This window comes from Prionailurus bengalensis, chromosome B4 (genome assembly GCF_016509475.1).
Source record: "Prionailurus bengalensis isolate Pbe53 chromosome B4, Fcat_Pben_1.1_paternal_pri, whole genome shotgun sequence".
In the NCBI taxonomy this organism is placed as follows: Eukaryota; Metazoa; Chordata; class Mammalia; order Carnivora; family Felidae; genus Prionailurus; species Prionailurus bengalensis.
Window position 1 is genome coordinate 6,479,128 of NC_057358.1, and position 18,135 is coordinate 6,497,262.

The window sequence follows — 18,135 nt, forward strand, 5'->3', positions numbered from 1 at the left end:
TTTGGGGGAAGCGCTGGGGGGGCACCTGTGAGACACGGTAGGGGCGGGGGTGTTTGGAGAAACAGCCCTTCACTCGTGTTAATAAGCGTAATGAATAGCGATGTTGCCAAAGTGGGTTCTTCTCTTTCTTCATTTCATTTGGCAGGAGGGGACGCAATTCAAGTACATCCATCGTGCCCACCATGACAAGCCATGGGAGAAGGTCTTGGGAAGGTCGTGGGAAGAGGAAACAGTTCTAAATCAGAACATAAGCACAGCATTGGGTGTGCGCTTTAACCCAGATAGGGGGACGGCTCTTCATACGGGTGTTATTTGTGCTTCTTGTGAACCAAGGACGGCGATGAGGACGAACAGCGTTCTACCAATCAGGATCCGTCAGGACGGCGGACAACGTCACCCTAACCCTCACTTGGGCGTTCTCCCTTGATGGGTTTGAAGTGCATGGAAAATAAACCCACGAGGGATTTCTTAACTATGTTTTCGAGCCAAGACCTGCCAAGTCCTGCCAAGTCCTCATTTTCTCTTCCCCGTATCATCGTAAATTCCACACCTGCGAATTCACATCACACGGGGACCCGTAGTTACTAAACCCCACGGCTACAAGGAGAGTACAGAAGATCTTCATGGAAGAAAGTCAAGGTACTGTTGCCTCCTACCTCCGTCTGTACCTCCGAGTGCAAGATAGTATTCTTTTCATTGAGGAAGCTCAATCTACACAGTTTTCATTAGAAGACGGGATGGGGTTAGCAAAGAAGGACTGGTACTCCTCTGGCCCAGGGGCTGATCCTTGAACCCCCCTACCCTGCTGACCATCCATGGCCGAAGCACCCCTTTTCTTCCTATGACCTCCCTGTCACTCTACAAAGGCTGACAACGCCTCATTTCTTTCCAACAAGGGGGCAAAACGTCTTACGGCTCTGAGATGCTGTTACTCCCGGTAGTTCGTTTCAAAGAGATTCTGAAAGTTTTCCTACCTGCCCTTGTCCCCAACACCTCTCTCCAGAGCCAGATGGCTCTTGCATCAGAGGTTTCTGGAAGGAACCAAGCCAACTTTTTTTTTTTTCTGAACGCTTACCCACAAAACAGAATAAAACAAAATATGCTTTAAATAAGGCACTGCAAGTCTCTTTCCGATGAACAGAACCCTGCACTCTTGAGAATAGTTCGTCTGGAGCTATTCTGGATCAAATCCTTGCCTTAAACGTGTAAGAACAGAAGAGTTTGCCAAAAGACAACTCAAACTGCCGAGAAGCTACCCAACCATATGAAAGGAGGGCATTTGGGTTTTTAGAGCCGGCTCTACTAGGAACTGGATGAAACCAGGAAGAAGCAAAAAATCTTCCGTGTCTGACTTTCCATATTCACAAAATAAAGAGGAGACCTTCAAGGCCCCTCCAGCTGTCGCGTTCCATAATTCAGAGCCATCGTTAGTGACTAAGTAACTGCGGCTGCTTAGGGATTGTGCCTGTCCTTGTGTGTGGTTAATTCCTTCCTCTTCTCCTCCGAGAAAAGTGTGGCAGGGTTGATGAAGAGAGGTTATGTGACAGGACGCTCCCCAGAGGAACTCGCCATAGACTAGCCGAAGACAAGATGGTTCCCGAGGCACAAGGACCCCATTTCTCAGGGTTGTGGCAGACTGACTTCGCTAAAGCCAAGATCGCACTGTGTCGCAATGTCTCTTCCCCTCGACCTCTGCTGATTCCTTAGTTCGTTTGGTGAGTTGAGGAAAATCTCATGAAGATCATGGGGGCAAAGAAGAAATGGTGGGGCGGGGGGGAACTACATAAATGAAAAACAAGCCATCTTCTGATAGAACATGGAAATCTGGATATTCTTTATGGTCAATATCTGTTCAGATAAAACCTTCCAACTTACAAGCCACCTCTACTCCCCCTCCAGAGGCATTTAGCTGGGATTTCTATAATCGTGTTCGTAACCATGAACTTCCCATAGGCTGCAACCCACTCCATCCAATGTCATGCTCTATGGTTTCTCAGACCTACATTCCATGCTTCTGTATCAGTCTTCAAGACTGTCTCTATGGGGAGCCATTTTTAATCTAGCAATTTCAAGATCTAACCAAGTCTGGCCCGGTACCTAAGCAACAATGGATTATTTTGCCCCCACTGTTCCTTGAACATCTGAATAGCCTAGACTTCTCCTCCTCCTTCTCATAGGGACCTTTATTCACTTCATCACTTAAAATTCCTTTCCTTCAGGCAGATAATGAGCTCTCTCTTTGTAAGGCGGTTTTGTGACAGCTCAGAAAATATCTGCTACATAAAAACAAATTGCTGTGGCTTGTATAATAGAGACAACAGGGGTCAATTATACTCATTAATCAACAAAGACAGAACAAGAAGTACTAAGGCTTAACTGTAGCTAGGAAAACATGTTTTAAACCCAGGAGGGAGGGAAATAGCAGAGGGGAAAAGAAAATAAAAGGAAATCAAAACCCCTTGGGCTGTTAAAATCCTCAACAAGCTGCCACAGGGGACTGTTGAACCATGGCCATGGGAGTTATTTAAAGCTTTTATTAGTGTTTATTCTGAACGAAGTTCCAACTGCTACAGGTCCAAAAGAGAACAGGTCGATGACCCATTTCCTTATGATACAAATTAATTGGCACAAAACAGCCCCACTTGCAAACATTACTATTGGGACTGCAAGTGGGTAATTCTTCGGGAAAACAATTTGGCAGTAAAATGTTCATGAACTTTGACACGACAATTTCACAACAGTCCTAAAAACTGAAAAAGTGTTACGCATTAAGGTACAATGGCATTATTATCGGTGGGACAACCTTACATCCCCAAATAAGAAACGATATATGACTTATCTAAGGTCCACGGAAAATCACACAGGCACAAAACTGTTTTTCACAGTTGGTGAAAAAAAAATTATGAGAACATTATTGCTATAGGTCTAGATGGAAAGACTTCCTGGCACAAGCATATACAGAATTAACAGATTTTTATGAAAGTATGCAAAGAAAAAGACCAGAGGAAATGCAAGGAAAATGTCGTAGTGGTAACTATCCACATAGTTATCTGGATGGTGGGACTCGTGGATGTTTTTCTTCCATCTCTTTGTATTTGCCAAGTGTTCAATAATGATCATATATTATTTTAATAAAAATTACTTGAGGGGCTCTTGGGGGCTCAGTCGGTTGAGCCTCCGGCTTCGGCTCAGGTCATGATCTCGCGGTCTGTGAGTTGGAGCCCCGCGTCGGGCTCTGTGCTGACAGCTCAGAACCCGGAGCCTGCTTTGGATTCTGTGTCTCCCCTCTCTCTCTGCCCCTCCCCCACTCATGCTCTATCTCTCTCTCTGTCAAAAATAAAAAACATTAAAAAAATTACTTGAAAGTGAAGACCTTTGCCGTATTTTAAAGGATAGTCAATCAAGGCACTAGTCAATCCATCAAGAGCTAATTCAGCATGTGGAATACGCCATGACTGCCTCCCAAGAGCTAACGTCCAGCTTTTCATCTGCTAACAGAATCCTGATTTTAGCCAGTTCCTGCTGGAACTGGAGAAGTTGGGACTCTCCTCAGCACCAGGAAGTAAATCAGGACAACCTCAGAAAATCATGGTGGTCTATGTGCCTCTGCAGCAGGAAGTGAATCATGACACCCTCCCACCCCGATAACCACAGTGTTCTCATGCCTTTTGCACCAGGAAGTGAACCACGACATCCCAGAGACCATCATGAGAGGATGGAGGGAAGGGAAGGATGTAAAAAAAAGACACGCTTCTGTAACAAAATAGACACAGAGTAAGAGCTGCCCTTCTATGCTGGGTAAATACGGAAAACATACAAACAAGCAAACTTGTACAACCTTCAAAAATAATATCAGCAAAAGAGTTTCACCTCTGCCATCTACGTGACTGTCAAAATGAAAAACAAGAATAAAAACCCAGCACTGCAAAGACTGTTGGGCAACAGGTGCTTTTATGCATTTCTGGTTGGCATATAATCTCAAAAATCCACCACAGATGCCAATTTCGCAATGTGTCAAAATCTTTAAGAAGGGGTCTCCTCTCCACTCTACCCATTTGTTCGTTCACCTATGATATCACTGAAAGCATTTATTAGGTGCATGCTACATGCCAGGCATGGTTCTAGTTCTAGGCATACAGAAAGGACCAAGGACAAAAACCTTTACGCAGGCAAGCTTACGCTGCAGTGGGAGGAGACACATAATACACAAATAGAAAAAAATCAGACAATCAGTGCTATAGGCAAAGGGAGGGCTGAAGTCTTGACGAAACGCTGAAAAACCTAGGAACTGAGGAAGCAAGTCTTGCGGCCACCTAGGGGAAGGGGGTGCCAGTGGAAGGGGCCAACAACTGCGAAAGGGCAGAAGCAGGTCCAGAATGCTCTAGAAAGAACAAGGGGGACTGTGGGGTGGGCAGAGTGAGCTGGAGTGAGAACAGAGCAGGAACTCCATTATGAAGTATCCTACAGAAATAACAGGATGCTGTGCAAACATTTTATGCATAAAAGCAGACGAGAACAATACAGACAAACAACAGGGGCGTGTTTCAATTTTTTCCAGTTTATCTATTTATTTTGAGGGTGGGCGGGGAAGGACAAACAGAGGGGGAGAGAGAGAATCCCAAGCACGGATTGATGTGGTGTCCCAAAATCATAACCCAACTGAAATCAGAATCAGATGCTTAACCAACTGAGCCACCCAGGTGTCCCTAAGTCAATTATTTACCTGCCAATCATGGAACTTTCCAGTCATTTAAAGTAGAAGACATTTTGGCATGTAGGTGGCAAATTCGTGTGTGTAAAATAATTAAACCGATATACAAAGTTACATATTCTAAGAAACAGATATCTGAGAGAATATATACTAAATGTTGTTTCTTCAGGATAGGAAACTTCTCTCCTTTTGTTTTCAAAATTTTAAAGAATGGATGCGTATTAAAACTATAATTAAAACATAGTCTTTAACCCAATAAATTGAAGTTCTAATAAGTTAGTAACACTTTCCCCAACAGGGAAATGCATTTCATTCGATGATTTTTCCCTCAGTCTCCAGGTTGTTGGACTCAGGTTCGTCGCTGTTAAGATGTGAATGAGACAGGGACCGGTTCTGTGTCACCTGCTCCAGCAGGTCCTGAGGGACACACACACCGTGCGGGAACTGTGACTCCAGGATGGAGGCCGACATGGAGAAGCAGGAAAGAAAGTTCTGGACATGCTCCCCTCCCCCACAACTGACCGAAGAACACACAGCCCCATAAGGACATCTCCACCTCGGAGCACCTTTACAGCACTGAGGTGCTCGACATCTGGTGTGAACAGAGGACTCATTTAGCTTTCAGTTCAACGTCTCCTTGAAAGGGAAAACGACATGACCATTGCCAAAGATCGGCACGTACCAGACCTGAGATACAAGAACGCAAGAGGACACAAAAGAAGCCATGTTGTAAGAACAGGTTCCTCACCCTTCCTCAGAAAATCTCATGGACCGTTGGGACAGCTTTACTGGACTCTCGCTCACGGCACCGGTCTTCCTGAAAGGTGGTCTCCCTCCAGGCTTCTACTGAGTTCCTGGGACTCGCTAAGGCTAAGCGGGTGATGGCCTCCCCTCAGGTGACCCTCGCCGCCATCTTGTCAGGGAAGCAGGATGAACGGGTGAGGAAGCAAGGCCACACTCCTCAGGGGGCACACGCAGCCCCCGGAACCAGTCCGTCTCTTCCTGGGCAAGATTTCTCAATAGTCTCTCCATTCAGTTCCTGGAGGAGTCTTCATACAGGCTCCCAGGCAAGACGGCTGACTTCTGGCACACCCAGTAACTACGCCAAGTACTTCCTTTCCCCTGTGCTGTTCGCTAAAGGGCACGTGCCCTCCCTTGAAGCCTGCCATGTTAGGAGATGTGGACGTGTCCCCGGGAGAGAGTCCAACGTCACATAAATGTCGGCTGTCGATGGCAAAGCCATGGTAAGAATCCTCAACCACAGAGTAAACTGAGGAGTAAGTAAGCCAGAGAGATGTAAGTTCCCAACAATCGGAAATATTTTCAGATATAAAAAATCACCCAAAGAGTTTTACTCCCCCAGCTCTTTTCAATCAAAAGCAAGTTTTTGCTCAAGAATCAATCAGAGAGCTAGAAATGAGAATAAACTTCCAAATCCAGTAACAAAAGGGACCCTCTCAGGTGCCAGATGAACTACGGTAGTAATAAAAAGAATGACACAGCCAAACCCGAAAGAGAAGAGAATCTCCAGATGCCAAAACACCAAGAGGCCCACAAAGGCAGAGCCGACCAGTCCGGGAACGTCTGGGGCTCACACGGGGCAGAAGATGACCACGGGCTTGAGAGAGGAGAGCAGCAGGAGCAGAGACCATCGTAAAACGCCCGGCCCCGGTCAGCTGCCCAGTCTGTGAAAACGGGTCCGGACAACGTCAGCTCACCGAAAGGGACAAGGAGCAGACACAGCCGCTCCCTGCCCAGGGCTCCGCTCAAAGGGGGAGAGAGAGGAGTCCCGAGCTCCTCCAAGCCAGGGGCATCCGTGGGGAGGCTGGGCAAATTTACAATGTGTATCGTACAGGCTGACAAATGCACGTGGCATTCGTCCATTCGTTCCTCCCTCCAATAACCAGGGACACAGGCACGTACCAGGCACTGTTTCAGGTGCCGGGGATGCGGAAATGAGTAACACCGATTTTAAAAATCGGAGGAGATAAAGACAGTAATAAATAAATACTCTAGGACTTGCAAAATTCTTAGAACACTGGGCAGACTCTAATGCAAAACCAGATGGAAGGAATTACTTCACTCTAAGGATGAGGGAACTCGCACAGAAATAACAAGCACCACTGAAACTCAGTTCACCACGAGAAATCACAACCCACAGAAAGAAACAGAAGAGGTTGTAAAGCAAAATGAATGACTAGGGATACAGAGAACCAACACCAGCAAGCTCTAGCGGTCCTGAACCTGAATGCTTCTCTCACACACACACACACACACACACACACACACACAAGCGGACAGATCTCCAGTCTCACGATATTTTGATGCACTTTCTAGAAAATCATAGAACAAACAAAAATAGAGAATATGTAACGGTTGAACAGTTCAATTAATAAGGTTGGTCAAACGGAACACTCTGACAGTAAATGGGAAAGCACCGCTAAAACAGATACTATATAATTATATGAATATCTAAATATGTATTATATGAATATATAATATTCGTCTGCAAATATATAGACATTACCGAAACTGTCTCCAACAGAAGTGGTAACCATGGCTAAACTTAACAACCTTTCACGGAAATAAGTTCATACGCAACAGAACACAAACTAAAACAGCACCAGCTCCAGATGGTTTTACAAGCTAGTGTTACCAGACCTTCAACAATCGGCTTACCCGTTATCTCACACTAACTGTTCTGGAGCCACACTGCCTAGGAGAGCGACTGGATAAAAAACAAACAAAAACCAGGGGTATATTCCATTAGACTGGCCACAGCTGATAAAAAAAATCAAATGAATAAAAAAAAAAAACACCCATTCACAACAGCAAGCGAACAGGAAGTATCTAGGAAAATTACTAGCAAAGAAAGTTGTAAAAAGATAACACAATAAAACGTCCATTTTTCTAAATTAATTAATTAAGTCCAATGCCCGATCAGTCAAAATCCAATGGGTTTTTTTCACAGTGTCTTACAAACTGGTTCTAAAATTCACATACGATAACCTGCAAAAAACAACTAAGACAATTTTGAAAAGGAAGAAAAGGTCGAGGGAGTCACTGGATGGATATCGAGACACAGAGTAAAATCGATTTTTTTTTAAATTTTTTTTTCAACGTTTTTAATTTATTTTTGGGACAGAGAGAGACAGAGCATGAACGGGGGAGGGGCAAAGAGAGAGGGAGACACAGAATCGGAAACAGGCTCCAGGCTCTGAGCCATCAGCCCAGAGCCCGACGCGGGGCTCGAACTCACGGACCGCGAGATCGTGACCTGGCTGAAGTCGGACGCTTAACCGACTGCGCCACCCAGGCGCCCCTAAAATCTATTTTTTTTTTAATTTTTTTTTCAACGTTTATTTTATTTTTGGGACAGAGAGAGACAGAGCATGAACGGGGGAGGGGCAGAGAGAGAGGGAGACACAGAATCAGAAACAGGCTCCAGGCTCTGAGCCATCAGCCCAGAGCCTGACGCGGGGCTCGAACTCCCGGACCGCGAGATCGTGACCTGGCTGAAGTCGGACGCTTAACCGACTGCGCCACCCAGGCGCCCCTATAATCGATTTTTAAAAGTGAGGTATTTATGCAGAGACGGACAAACAGCAATGAAGCAGAAGAACTAAGAACAGATAAGGTTCTCAGCCCTCGAAGGGACCGGATGCGTGTTAGTGGGGGCATCACTCATCAGCGAGGAAACTGCACGCTATTCAATGAATGATGCTGAGGCAATGGCTGAATCTGAAAATCCAACTCAACCTAAGTGAGAAAATAAAAGCAACCTCTTTTCATCCCTCGTGCCGTGCAAAACTTAACTCCGAGAGTACACTAAAAAGCTAACTACAGAAAATGAAACCGCAGGATTGTCAAAGGAAACATAGAACATCAATAAAACAAAGTTTATCTAAAGCCATAGACAAATCATAATGGAAAAGGCTGGTTTGACCACATTATCATTTCGTATTCCAATATAACATAAAATACCATTAGAAAGTGAAGCAACGAGCCACAGGCTAGACTATTACATATTGTGACGCGCATGGCGAGAGAAGAAATTCATCCTCAAACATAAATACTTCTACGATCAAAGGAAAAAGGAGAGCAATATAATAAGCAAAGCAAAGGCAACACAAGTTGTGAACAAGCGTATGATGAACTGCTCCACGGCACTAGCAGATGAGGGACACCAAAATGAAACCGGAGACCCATTTCCCAGGCATCAGGATGGCACCTGTTCACGCCCCAGCGTATCACAGAATGGTGAGGAGGACGCCATATAGGATCTCCAGCAACTCCACTCTCTGGGTATATCCCCGGAGAGATCTCTCACTTTGGGCACATGTACAAAGATGCTCTGAGTACCATTCCCAACGCAGAAAAGAGTTAATGCCTCGAATGTCTTTAAACGGGAAATGGATTTCAAGAATTAACGTCTATTCATAAAACAGGCAAATTGAGTAAAGAATCTATACGCATCAACACGGAGGAAAATCTGCAAAATGTTTCAGGAGGAAAGTTACATAAGGGTGGGCATAGCGGGATACTCTTTACATTCCTATCAAAAAGATCTGCTGCAGGGGCGCCTGAGGGGGTTGAGCGTCCAACTTCCGCTCAGGGCATGACCTCACGGTTCATAGGTTCGAGCCCCGCGTCCGGCTCTGTGCTCAGAGCCTGGAGTGTGCTTTGGATGAGGAAAGTGGTTATGGGGGGGGGGGGGTGGGGGGAGACGGGTGGGGTGGTTGGAGACCCGACAGAGAGGCAGGGGAGGGAAGGGGAGGAATACAGGCAGAACTTCAACATTCAACGCTTAACAAATACGGACCGAGAGCCGCAGTGCTTTAGCCACTGAGGATAAGCAGAGAACGCGACAAAAATCCCTGCTGTCGGTGAACTTTCACATCGCTGGAGAGACACATAAAAACCAGGGCAAAGAAGGGAAATATACAGCAATTGTATCTCCCATGATAATAAGTTCTGTGCAGCAAAGCCATGCAGGGAAGGAGATAAAAACATTGAGGGTAGAGATTTGTAATCGGCACTAAACAGGCCAGAGAAGAAAGCCCTCCCCAGCCCGGCGGCACCTCCGTCAGATGGAAGGACAGACAACCTAAGTGGGGGTGGGGATGAGGGCCAGGTCTCGGGAATGGCAAGGAGGAAGGCGGGACTGGACAGACTGGAGTGGGGGGCATCTTAGGAGACGAGGCCAGACAGGGAACTAGTGGGCGCTGTAGGCTGGGACCATGAGCTGGAACTTCCACTGACTTGATACTTGAGTTATCAAGGCCTCGGACAGTCTGAACAGAGGAGGGACGTGTGCGATTTCCACCTTAGCACAAGCAGCCTGAGCATCTCATCGAAGAACACGTGCAACGCCGGAGGCCACTGCAGTAACCCAGGAGACGTCTGACGGTGGCCTGGACCAGGGTGGTCGTGATGACACATGGTCAGATCCTGAGAACACTGACGGGATTCACCGATGCAATAATTAGGTGAGAAACACAGTCAGCGGTGACTCGGTCTTCTATTATATTCGATGATGCTTTATTTCATTTTTTAAAAATCTGACTCCAATGTGGCCAAATGCCAGCATCTGTTCCCTCAAGGCAGGGGGTCCAGGAGATTATGTGCATTTATTATTTTCTGTACCCTGTGGTATGTCCGAAACATAACAGATTACCGAATGGGGTACGTTCATCGGTCAGCGTCTGAGGTTAGTCTTCAGCAAAAGAGGACACCAGTTAGGGTTCACTACTCTGAGTCTTTTTTTTTTTTTTTTAATTTTTTTTTTCAACGTTTATTTATTTTTGGGACAGAGAGAGACAGAGCATGAACGGGGGAGGGGCAGAGAGAGAGGGAGACACAGAATCGGAAACAGGCTCCAGGCTCTGAGCCATCAGCCCAGAACCTGACGCGGGGCTCGAACTCCCGGACCGCGAGATCGTGACCTGGCTGAAGTCGGTCGCCTAACCGACTGCGCCACCCAGGCGCCCCATCTGAGTCTTGATAATAATAAAACAACACCTTCACTTCTTAAATCGTCTTAACGGTTCACGTGCCTACTATTAAGATGGCCAAACAGCGGGGGCAGAGAGCTAAAGGAAGCGATTCACTTTTAGCCTCTGCACACCCATTTTACAACCGATTTACAATAAATGCAAAAGCTTAATATTTTCTACTAAGATCCCCCCCCTGGGTAGGATGTTCACTCCTCTTTTTCTACGACTAATCCTTGATGTTACACGCCAAGGAGGTTAATGAAATAGTCTAAAAATCGTAAGTCATGGTTGATAACCTATATACACACTTTTGCTTTACAGGTTTATTTACTTGTTTCATCACTTTTTATAGCATCTATAATTGTGAATGGCTGTTTGCTAGTTTTAAGCTAATGGAATAAAACTTCCAAGGATCTGTCCTTTGCTTACCAGGAAAGCACTTTCTCTCCCAGACATCCGGAAACCTTCCTATCCATTCTAGCTTACACACTACTTGTCTCTAAAGTCTGGAGACAGATTTTTTTTTCTGAATTCTTTAACGTTTTATTTTATTTTTTGAGAGACAGAGAGGGACAGAGCACAAACAGGGGAGGGGCGGAGAGAGAGGGAGACACAGAATCCGAAGCAGGCTCCAGGCTCTGAGCTGTCAGCACAGAGTCCGATGTGGGGCTCGAACCCATGAATACGAGACCATGACCTGAGCCGAAGTTGGATCCTCAACCGAATGAGCCACCCAGGCGCCCCATGGAGACAAAAAAATTTTTTTTAACTTAAGAAACAGATTCAAAACAACCTAAGTATGGGTCTCTGTTCTCTGCAAATCTCCCATACCATCAGATATCTTTTGTTTCATCAGCTCCTTCCCACTGGGGAATGAGCAGGGATAATATCTTTTGTTTAGGGATCAGGCAGCACGTAATTGTAAGTAGTGTTTACCGTTCTAACGGAAATCTAAACGACGTAACACATTCGTGAAAGCATATACACAAGAAACCATCTAAAGTCACTTCCCAGCATGAGTAATAAATCCGACGTACTGTACGTACAAAGTTCAGAACTTGAGTTAAAAGCAACTTTTATAAGAAGAGCACATACGTTCGTAGGTTAATAAAGAGTGGTGTTTGAAAAAGTTCTACGGCATGATCCCCGGCCTCGCTGTTGACATTTAAGAACCCATAACAAATTAGCTCACAAGCAAACCATAAAATCACATCTACCAAAAACCCTACCACCACCCTCTCAATTTTAATGTACTTTAATTACAAAAATAGGTTTTACTGTGTGCATAACATATACTCAACATACTCTCCCAAAATGGTGAGAGCTCAGCAAATAAATTAGCCAAGACTTTGTTATAATCACAGGCCCTGGGACAATTATTCCCCAGAATTCTAATTCTCCAACTGTATTTCTCCAAACATCATGAAATGCAATTATCCAAAGAGGCACACCTACTTTCCAAATAAATACCCAAATTATGCCAACAGTCTCTTTTCTAAAATGCATTTCTAACAGTGTAATATGTTTATAAGAAATATATTTTAAAAAATCTAGAGATAGTGTTAAACATGAAAACCCTACTTAATGGAATAATCCAGCAGCCAAAATGCATACCCAGATATTTTCCCTTTTTTCACCACGTGAGGAAATACCCGAGTAATTTTTTTTCTTTAAATTCTTCAACAGATCTTATTACTACCTAGGAATTTTATAACTTCCAACCAAGCAGCATTTTAGATATCCAGGAGGAAGTCTTTCTTCGACGACCTGGACCCATCTGCACAAATGCTCAGATCACAGAAGTCACGAAGGAGTAGAGATCGTGCGTGGGACTGACTGTGAGATTCAACAAGTGACCTGTTGCTAAATGTCACACAGGAAAGGACTGCGACCTTTCTCTGATCTGCTACCGCTCGATCGTTCATGATAAGAAACCTATCATGCTAGAGGATTACAAAGATATCCAGCCTTGTGTCACTGGTTTGACGCGGCAGAGCGCCCGTGGAATCCGGCAGGCGTCCCATCTGATTGACAGTCACCATCTGGCCAGGGTCCCCTGCGAGGACCCTCGGGAACTGGCGTCCTCTCCACCGCGGAGCACAGAATCGGGGAGGGCACCTCTCCCCGTTAGTCACCACCCGCGTGGCCTCGGACGGGTCACACGGGCTCTGTGACTCCGCCTCGTGCCAGGGCAAGGCTCATTTCCAGGACGCCGTTGACCCAGGCACTCGGAACGGTTCGGGGAGTGGTCTGCACCAGCCTACCATGCTCTAACGAGACCACATTCTGCTGCTGCACGACTTTAAGGAGAAGAACCGGCAGCTGACGTGGGGGTACCTTCGCCCGGTGGGGATGAGCACAGGGAGCATGGGGGGGGGGGCGGGGGACGGTGAGCCGCCAGCGAAGCATGGCACAGACGGGCCAGGCAGGTGCAGCAGGGGCAAAGGCTGCCTCTGGGACACGACGACCCCCAGGCATCTGGAACTTAACCTGTGGGTATTCATTAACCTCCCAGAGTGAGGAACGCTAGAAATAATCCAGGCCCTGGGGATCTGGAAAGGGCAGCACAGAACCCCTGCAATTTTTGTGATCTGTTAAAATCCTGCAGGAAGGTTATTCGTCTCATCTCTTCCTTCAATTATTCTATCACCCCCTCTGTTTTCCCTCCCACCCCCTCTCCCTCCATCCGGCTGCGCTCTTCCCTGCAGGAGCGTCAGATCTGCAAGGGGCACCAAACCACACGTCACCCCACGACACGCGAGGTACTTACCAAGAATGTGGTTCGTGGGTTCCAGTTTGGCATGGTTTTAGTGCGACCCAGCTCCCGACTTAATTATTTTAATGTGTTACCGCATCACACTGTCGGCTACCAGACAGTGAGCTTGGGGGAAAATTAACTTCACGGAAATCAAAACGGAGAGAAATGTTTCTTCTGCATGATGCTGCGTTTCTAACGCCACTTCTCGAACACCTTCCAGCATCCAGCCTCGATCGCTTAGCTGTGCCCTCGATGGCTTAGCTGTGCCCTCTGTCACCACACCCCAGCACCCCTGCACACCACGGCGGATGGGGAGCCACGGCGGACAGAGTGGACTTCTCCAGAAGCCCGAAGTCACGCACCTCGCCACGGGAAGGAGCTGTGACAGAGTCTAGTGTCAAGCCACCTGTGAGATGCACTGTTTTCCCACAATCTAAATCGTTTACAACATAAACTTCTCGAGATCATCGGAGGCACACTTTGGTGACGCCACCTTCCTCAGCCACCCAAACCCTGCATGTTTTCACGGAATACAGACCTTTGGGAGGTGTGAGATTGACTCCATTTTTAAGGCACCATTGTACTGGTAAAATCCCCAAAGAATCCGCATGGCACAGCATTGAGAGTTTACTAGGTTCTGGTCTTAGGTCGTCAATAGTCACTTGGAAAAAATGGTTGTTAAAAACCTGGAAGAGAAAACAACCACAGAGCCAAGGGTTAATTCCTCGGGACTATCACACGATGCCGGTATGAAACGCTGGCACAGCTTCCAAATGCAACAAATAGGTTTCATCGAAAGGATTCCGACACAACCTGGCACCTCAGTGGATGTCGCCGAAATGATCCAGTTCAAGAGTCGATCACTGTGGCCGCTTTAATGGAAAGATAAGCGGGTGAGTCGTGTACATACGAAAGCACAAAACGACATCAGTGACTTTAGAGAAGTAAAGGGACAGTCAGTGCCGGAAGAAAACCATTCATGAAGGAAGACAAACCCAAAGCCAGGATGGGCCCTGGAAGGTCAGTGGTTTCTCCACGTCCACGGCAGGGACCCACGGCCTCACAGCAGATCATTTAAGAACCCCACTGTCTGGCTTGGAACACTCTTCCTAAGCTAGGATTCCTGGCTCCCTCATGTACAGAATGTTTTTCTGGAGGCAGCCTAATTAAAATCAAGGCAGAAACGCACACTCACTCTTGTTCTTCTTCAAGTTACTTCTGGCAAAAAGCCCTAATTCTGCTGCCTGAGATCTGCCTCTGAAAGGAGACTTTATGGAGCAAAGGATCAAACTTCGCCCTCCCGGCAAGCTCTTCCCTCTGTAGCCCGATTCAAAACCACACCTTCCCTCCCACACTCTGGCCTTCCAGCCTCCTCTGGTCCCTTCCCTGCTGTGTCTTTCTCCTTAGCATTTGACATGTAACTTTCTATTGATTTACTTCCTTCTTCTCTACCATCACCCATTAAAATATAAGCTCTGTAAAAGCAGGGACTTTTGTCCACGTTCCCACTGTCCAGAATAGTGCCTACATTAAATGCCAGTGGGATCTAATCTCACATGCACGTGCACACACACACACCACACACACACACAGATGTATATATTAAAAACCTGGAATTCTGATGGCAGAATTCGTTAGCACCACTAGACCCTGTGAGCATGGGCACTGAGGTATCTCCAAAACCTATTAAAACGCATATTCGTGTGCACATACTTCAGAAGAAAAGCTGAATCAGTTTCCTCAACTCCATCAGGGTTCATGTCCCACATGGTATAGAAACACTGAGCAATCTGGTCCAAAACCTGTAGGTCTCAGAACTAAAACCTAGGAGCAGTTAACCTGCTGGCCCAAGGCTGTGCAGCTCAGAGCCAGCCTTGAAAGAAATAGAACCAAGATTCTTTATCTAAACAATACAATATAATTCACAGACACAGATGATAGTCATTGTCATCAGTGGATCCCCAAACACACAATCTGTAATCTCACCGTCCTGCTAAAGGTTGGGCATTTAAAACGCAGTTACTTGCTTCGTCTGTTGGCTTTAATGTTATTTATTTATGTCCTTAATAGTTGTGCCATGTAGGAAAGCCCCGAGGAAAATGAAAATGAAGTTTTCATTATCATGAGCAGTTATGTTCTCAAACATAATATTCTAAAGCCTTCTCCGATGTTAAGAGAATTATGTCTAATTATAAATACCTACCACCTTAGAACATCCTGAAATCTCACTACATGCGGGGGGACCTTGAACCTGCCCATCTAAGTCCTGAGAGGCCAAAGCATACAGTCCAATCCACGTGTGTTCTACACCACAGGGCCAAAAAGGGTTCGTGCGGAACAGAAAGACTGAGCGTTTTATCCTTCGTAGAAAGGGTGAGAAGAAACAAAATGAAAAAGAAACTGTAGCTTAAAAAAATCAGAGAAAATATCCTCCCCGCCCCCACCCCCAATAAGACTTCTTTAGTGTGAAACCAAGCTACTGTCACTGGAAATCTATCCCACAAGACACCGGTATCTGGGCTGAGACTATCCGTAATTAGTATGTCACATTCTAACGGTACAGATTACGATTATTTGCAGGCATAAAAATGTGAGTCCTCTGTGGAGACACTGAGCACACCGGCATCTCTCTTTCGTTTACTGTATAAATACCAGGGGAAGGGGACACCGTTGCCTCTCAGAATGACGACGGGGTAACATTTATGCAGACAGATGGGCAGCTGGCATTACCACATCAGCTGCTGCTGGGACAAAGGGAAATTCTGGCCAGCGTGCAGCAAGGTAACACTTACCAGTTTTGGGAAAATGTGCAATTACCAGAATGCACGAGGAAAACCCCCAAAGGTCAACTTAAATAAAAAAGCTTTTTAACGGATGGCGTTATGACCGAGAACATAAATCGCAACCCTAGAAACCACCGTGCAAAGCATCACTCCGTATTTTTTTTTCCCACGGGCCAGTTGTTCTCCAAATAAATCAGCAGTGATGTAAAAGTAATTCACGTTCTAAAGAAAACCTACGTAGAAGAGAAGAAACACTGCGATCACAACCGTCTTCCGTATTGTGACGTACATCTTATCAAATCGTGAATTAAAAAAAGACCACGCCGAATGACTCTGAAACGCCCACCCCTGTATTAACAAACCCAGGCTTCCTTAGTTTAAGAAATGAAGATGGAATTGACTTTTGAACCGTTAAGTTCCCTCACAAAAGGCCATTAACTAAACATACACTGGGCAAGAATGTGGCTTTGGTCTCTCCCGCCATCTGTAAGAGGACACTCAAGGTAGAAACACGTGCCTCAGGTGTGACTTCCACAGGTGACTTCCTCGACAGGGAAGGGACATTACAATCTGAAAAGCCCATCGGGCCGTAATGACAGTAACTTTACATTAAAAGGCAATTTCGTCTTAAATTCGCGAATCGGAGAAGCAGGCTCCTCCCTTCGTGGATGAAAGCCAGTGACAAAATGCAAGCGGACGGGGTGGGGGGGACACACTGGAGATGGGAATCGGCTTTCCGCCTTTTTCTCGGGTGTTCGAACTATAAACACATCACTCTAACGCCTGCCAGCGGGAGAGGACCAGGCTGCCATTGCAACGCTGACGATGCGTGACTCACGAGCATGTTGTGTCAAAGATAACGGGAACCAACAGGGACACTGAGGTGGCCACGGCCAACAGCACAAGGTGGATCAGAGTCACGGCAGAGGTCGCTGCTGCAGACCCAGCGGGCGTCTGGACCTTCTTCCCGGCCACTCGGGGACACCAGCGTCTACGTTCTGCGCTCCCCGAATCTCTGCTGCAACGGGAGGCAGGGGACCGGCCTCGTTCTCTACGACCAGTGACAGCGGGGCTGGCGAGAAGGTGCCCTCCACCGGGCGCAGGGGTGCCGCGGCACGCCCCTGCAACCGCGTATTTCATCCGGTCGGCTGTGAACAGCAACACGGGGGCTGAGGTGGAAAGCAAAACGGGAGGCTCACCTTGGTCACTGAGGCGGGACAGATATGGAAGGGCTCGCTCAAATTCACTGTTTCTAGCTTCATCCCGACCGTGAAGAAATGGCTTCTCAGATCTGCATGATCCTGCAGGGGAAGCAACAGAAAGGCTGAAAAAGCGGCCGTGTTGTGCATGAACTCGGGCACTGTCTGGACGCCCTCCTTAGACATTTTATTGGGTAACTAAAATCGGATTGAAACAATTAACCCTCCCCCGTTGCAAATTTCTCATTATTGCAAGATACTGCGGATTTAATTATTTTCTGTGGGCTAAATTGCTTTTCCGAGGGAAGGAAACAAGCCTTTGTGGCCATGCTTGAATTTACACTAACCCAAAAAAAAAAAAAAAAAAAAAAAAGGAAAAGAAAAAGGAAAAGAAAAAAATCACACGGCACTGCTTTGATCTTCCCAGGCGCTAGAACGGAAGCTCGGCCGAGTAATGGGGGCCATCAGTCATCTGAAACACACAGCAGGCACATCTTCAGCAAACGTGGCCTCGTGCTTCTGGAGGTAACTCCCCAGGGCTTCCGGGAGACCCTGTGGCTGACACGGCCTGTCCCCGCGTCCTGTGCCTGAGAGCTCACAGCTTATCAGTTCCTGGTGGTCAGCCGCCCATCTGGGGAATGTGTGCCTGTAGAGGTCCAAACAGCTCTGCGCGCGATCGGAACCCGAC

At 46.6% G+C, this 18,135-nt stretch overlaps 1 protein-coding gene across 3 annotated transcripts in view; it reads right to left on the reverse strand.

Annotated features, from left to right (window-relative positions):
- The window catches only part of SFMBT2 (Scm like with four mbt domains 2), a 230,144-nt gene that overhangs the window by 67,133 nt on the left and 144,876 nt on the right, over positions 1-18,135 (reverse strand). For all 3 annotated transcript variants that reach the window (XM_043563399.1, XM_043563398.1, XM_043563400.1), the window contains 2 exons: positions 17,448-17,549; positions 14,004-14,151 (listed from right to left, as the gene is read on the reverse strand). In XM_043563399.1, the coding sequence (XP_043419334.1) occupies positions 14,004-14,151; positions 17,448-17,549 (250 nt within the window). The remainder of the gene's footprint in view (positions 1-14,003; positions 14,152-17,447; positions 17,550-18,135) is intronic.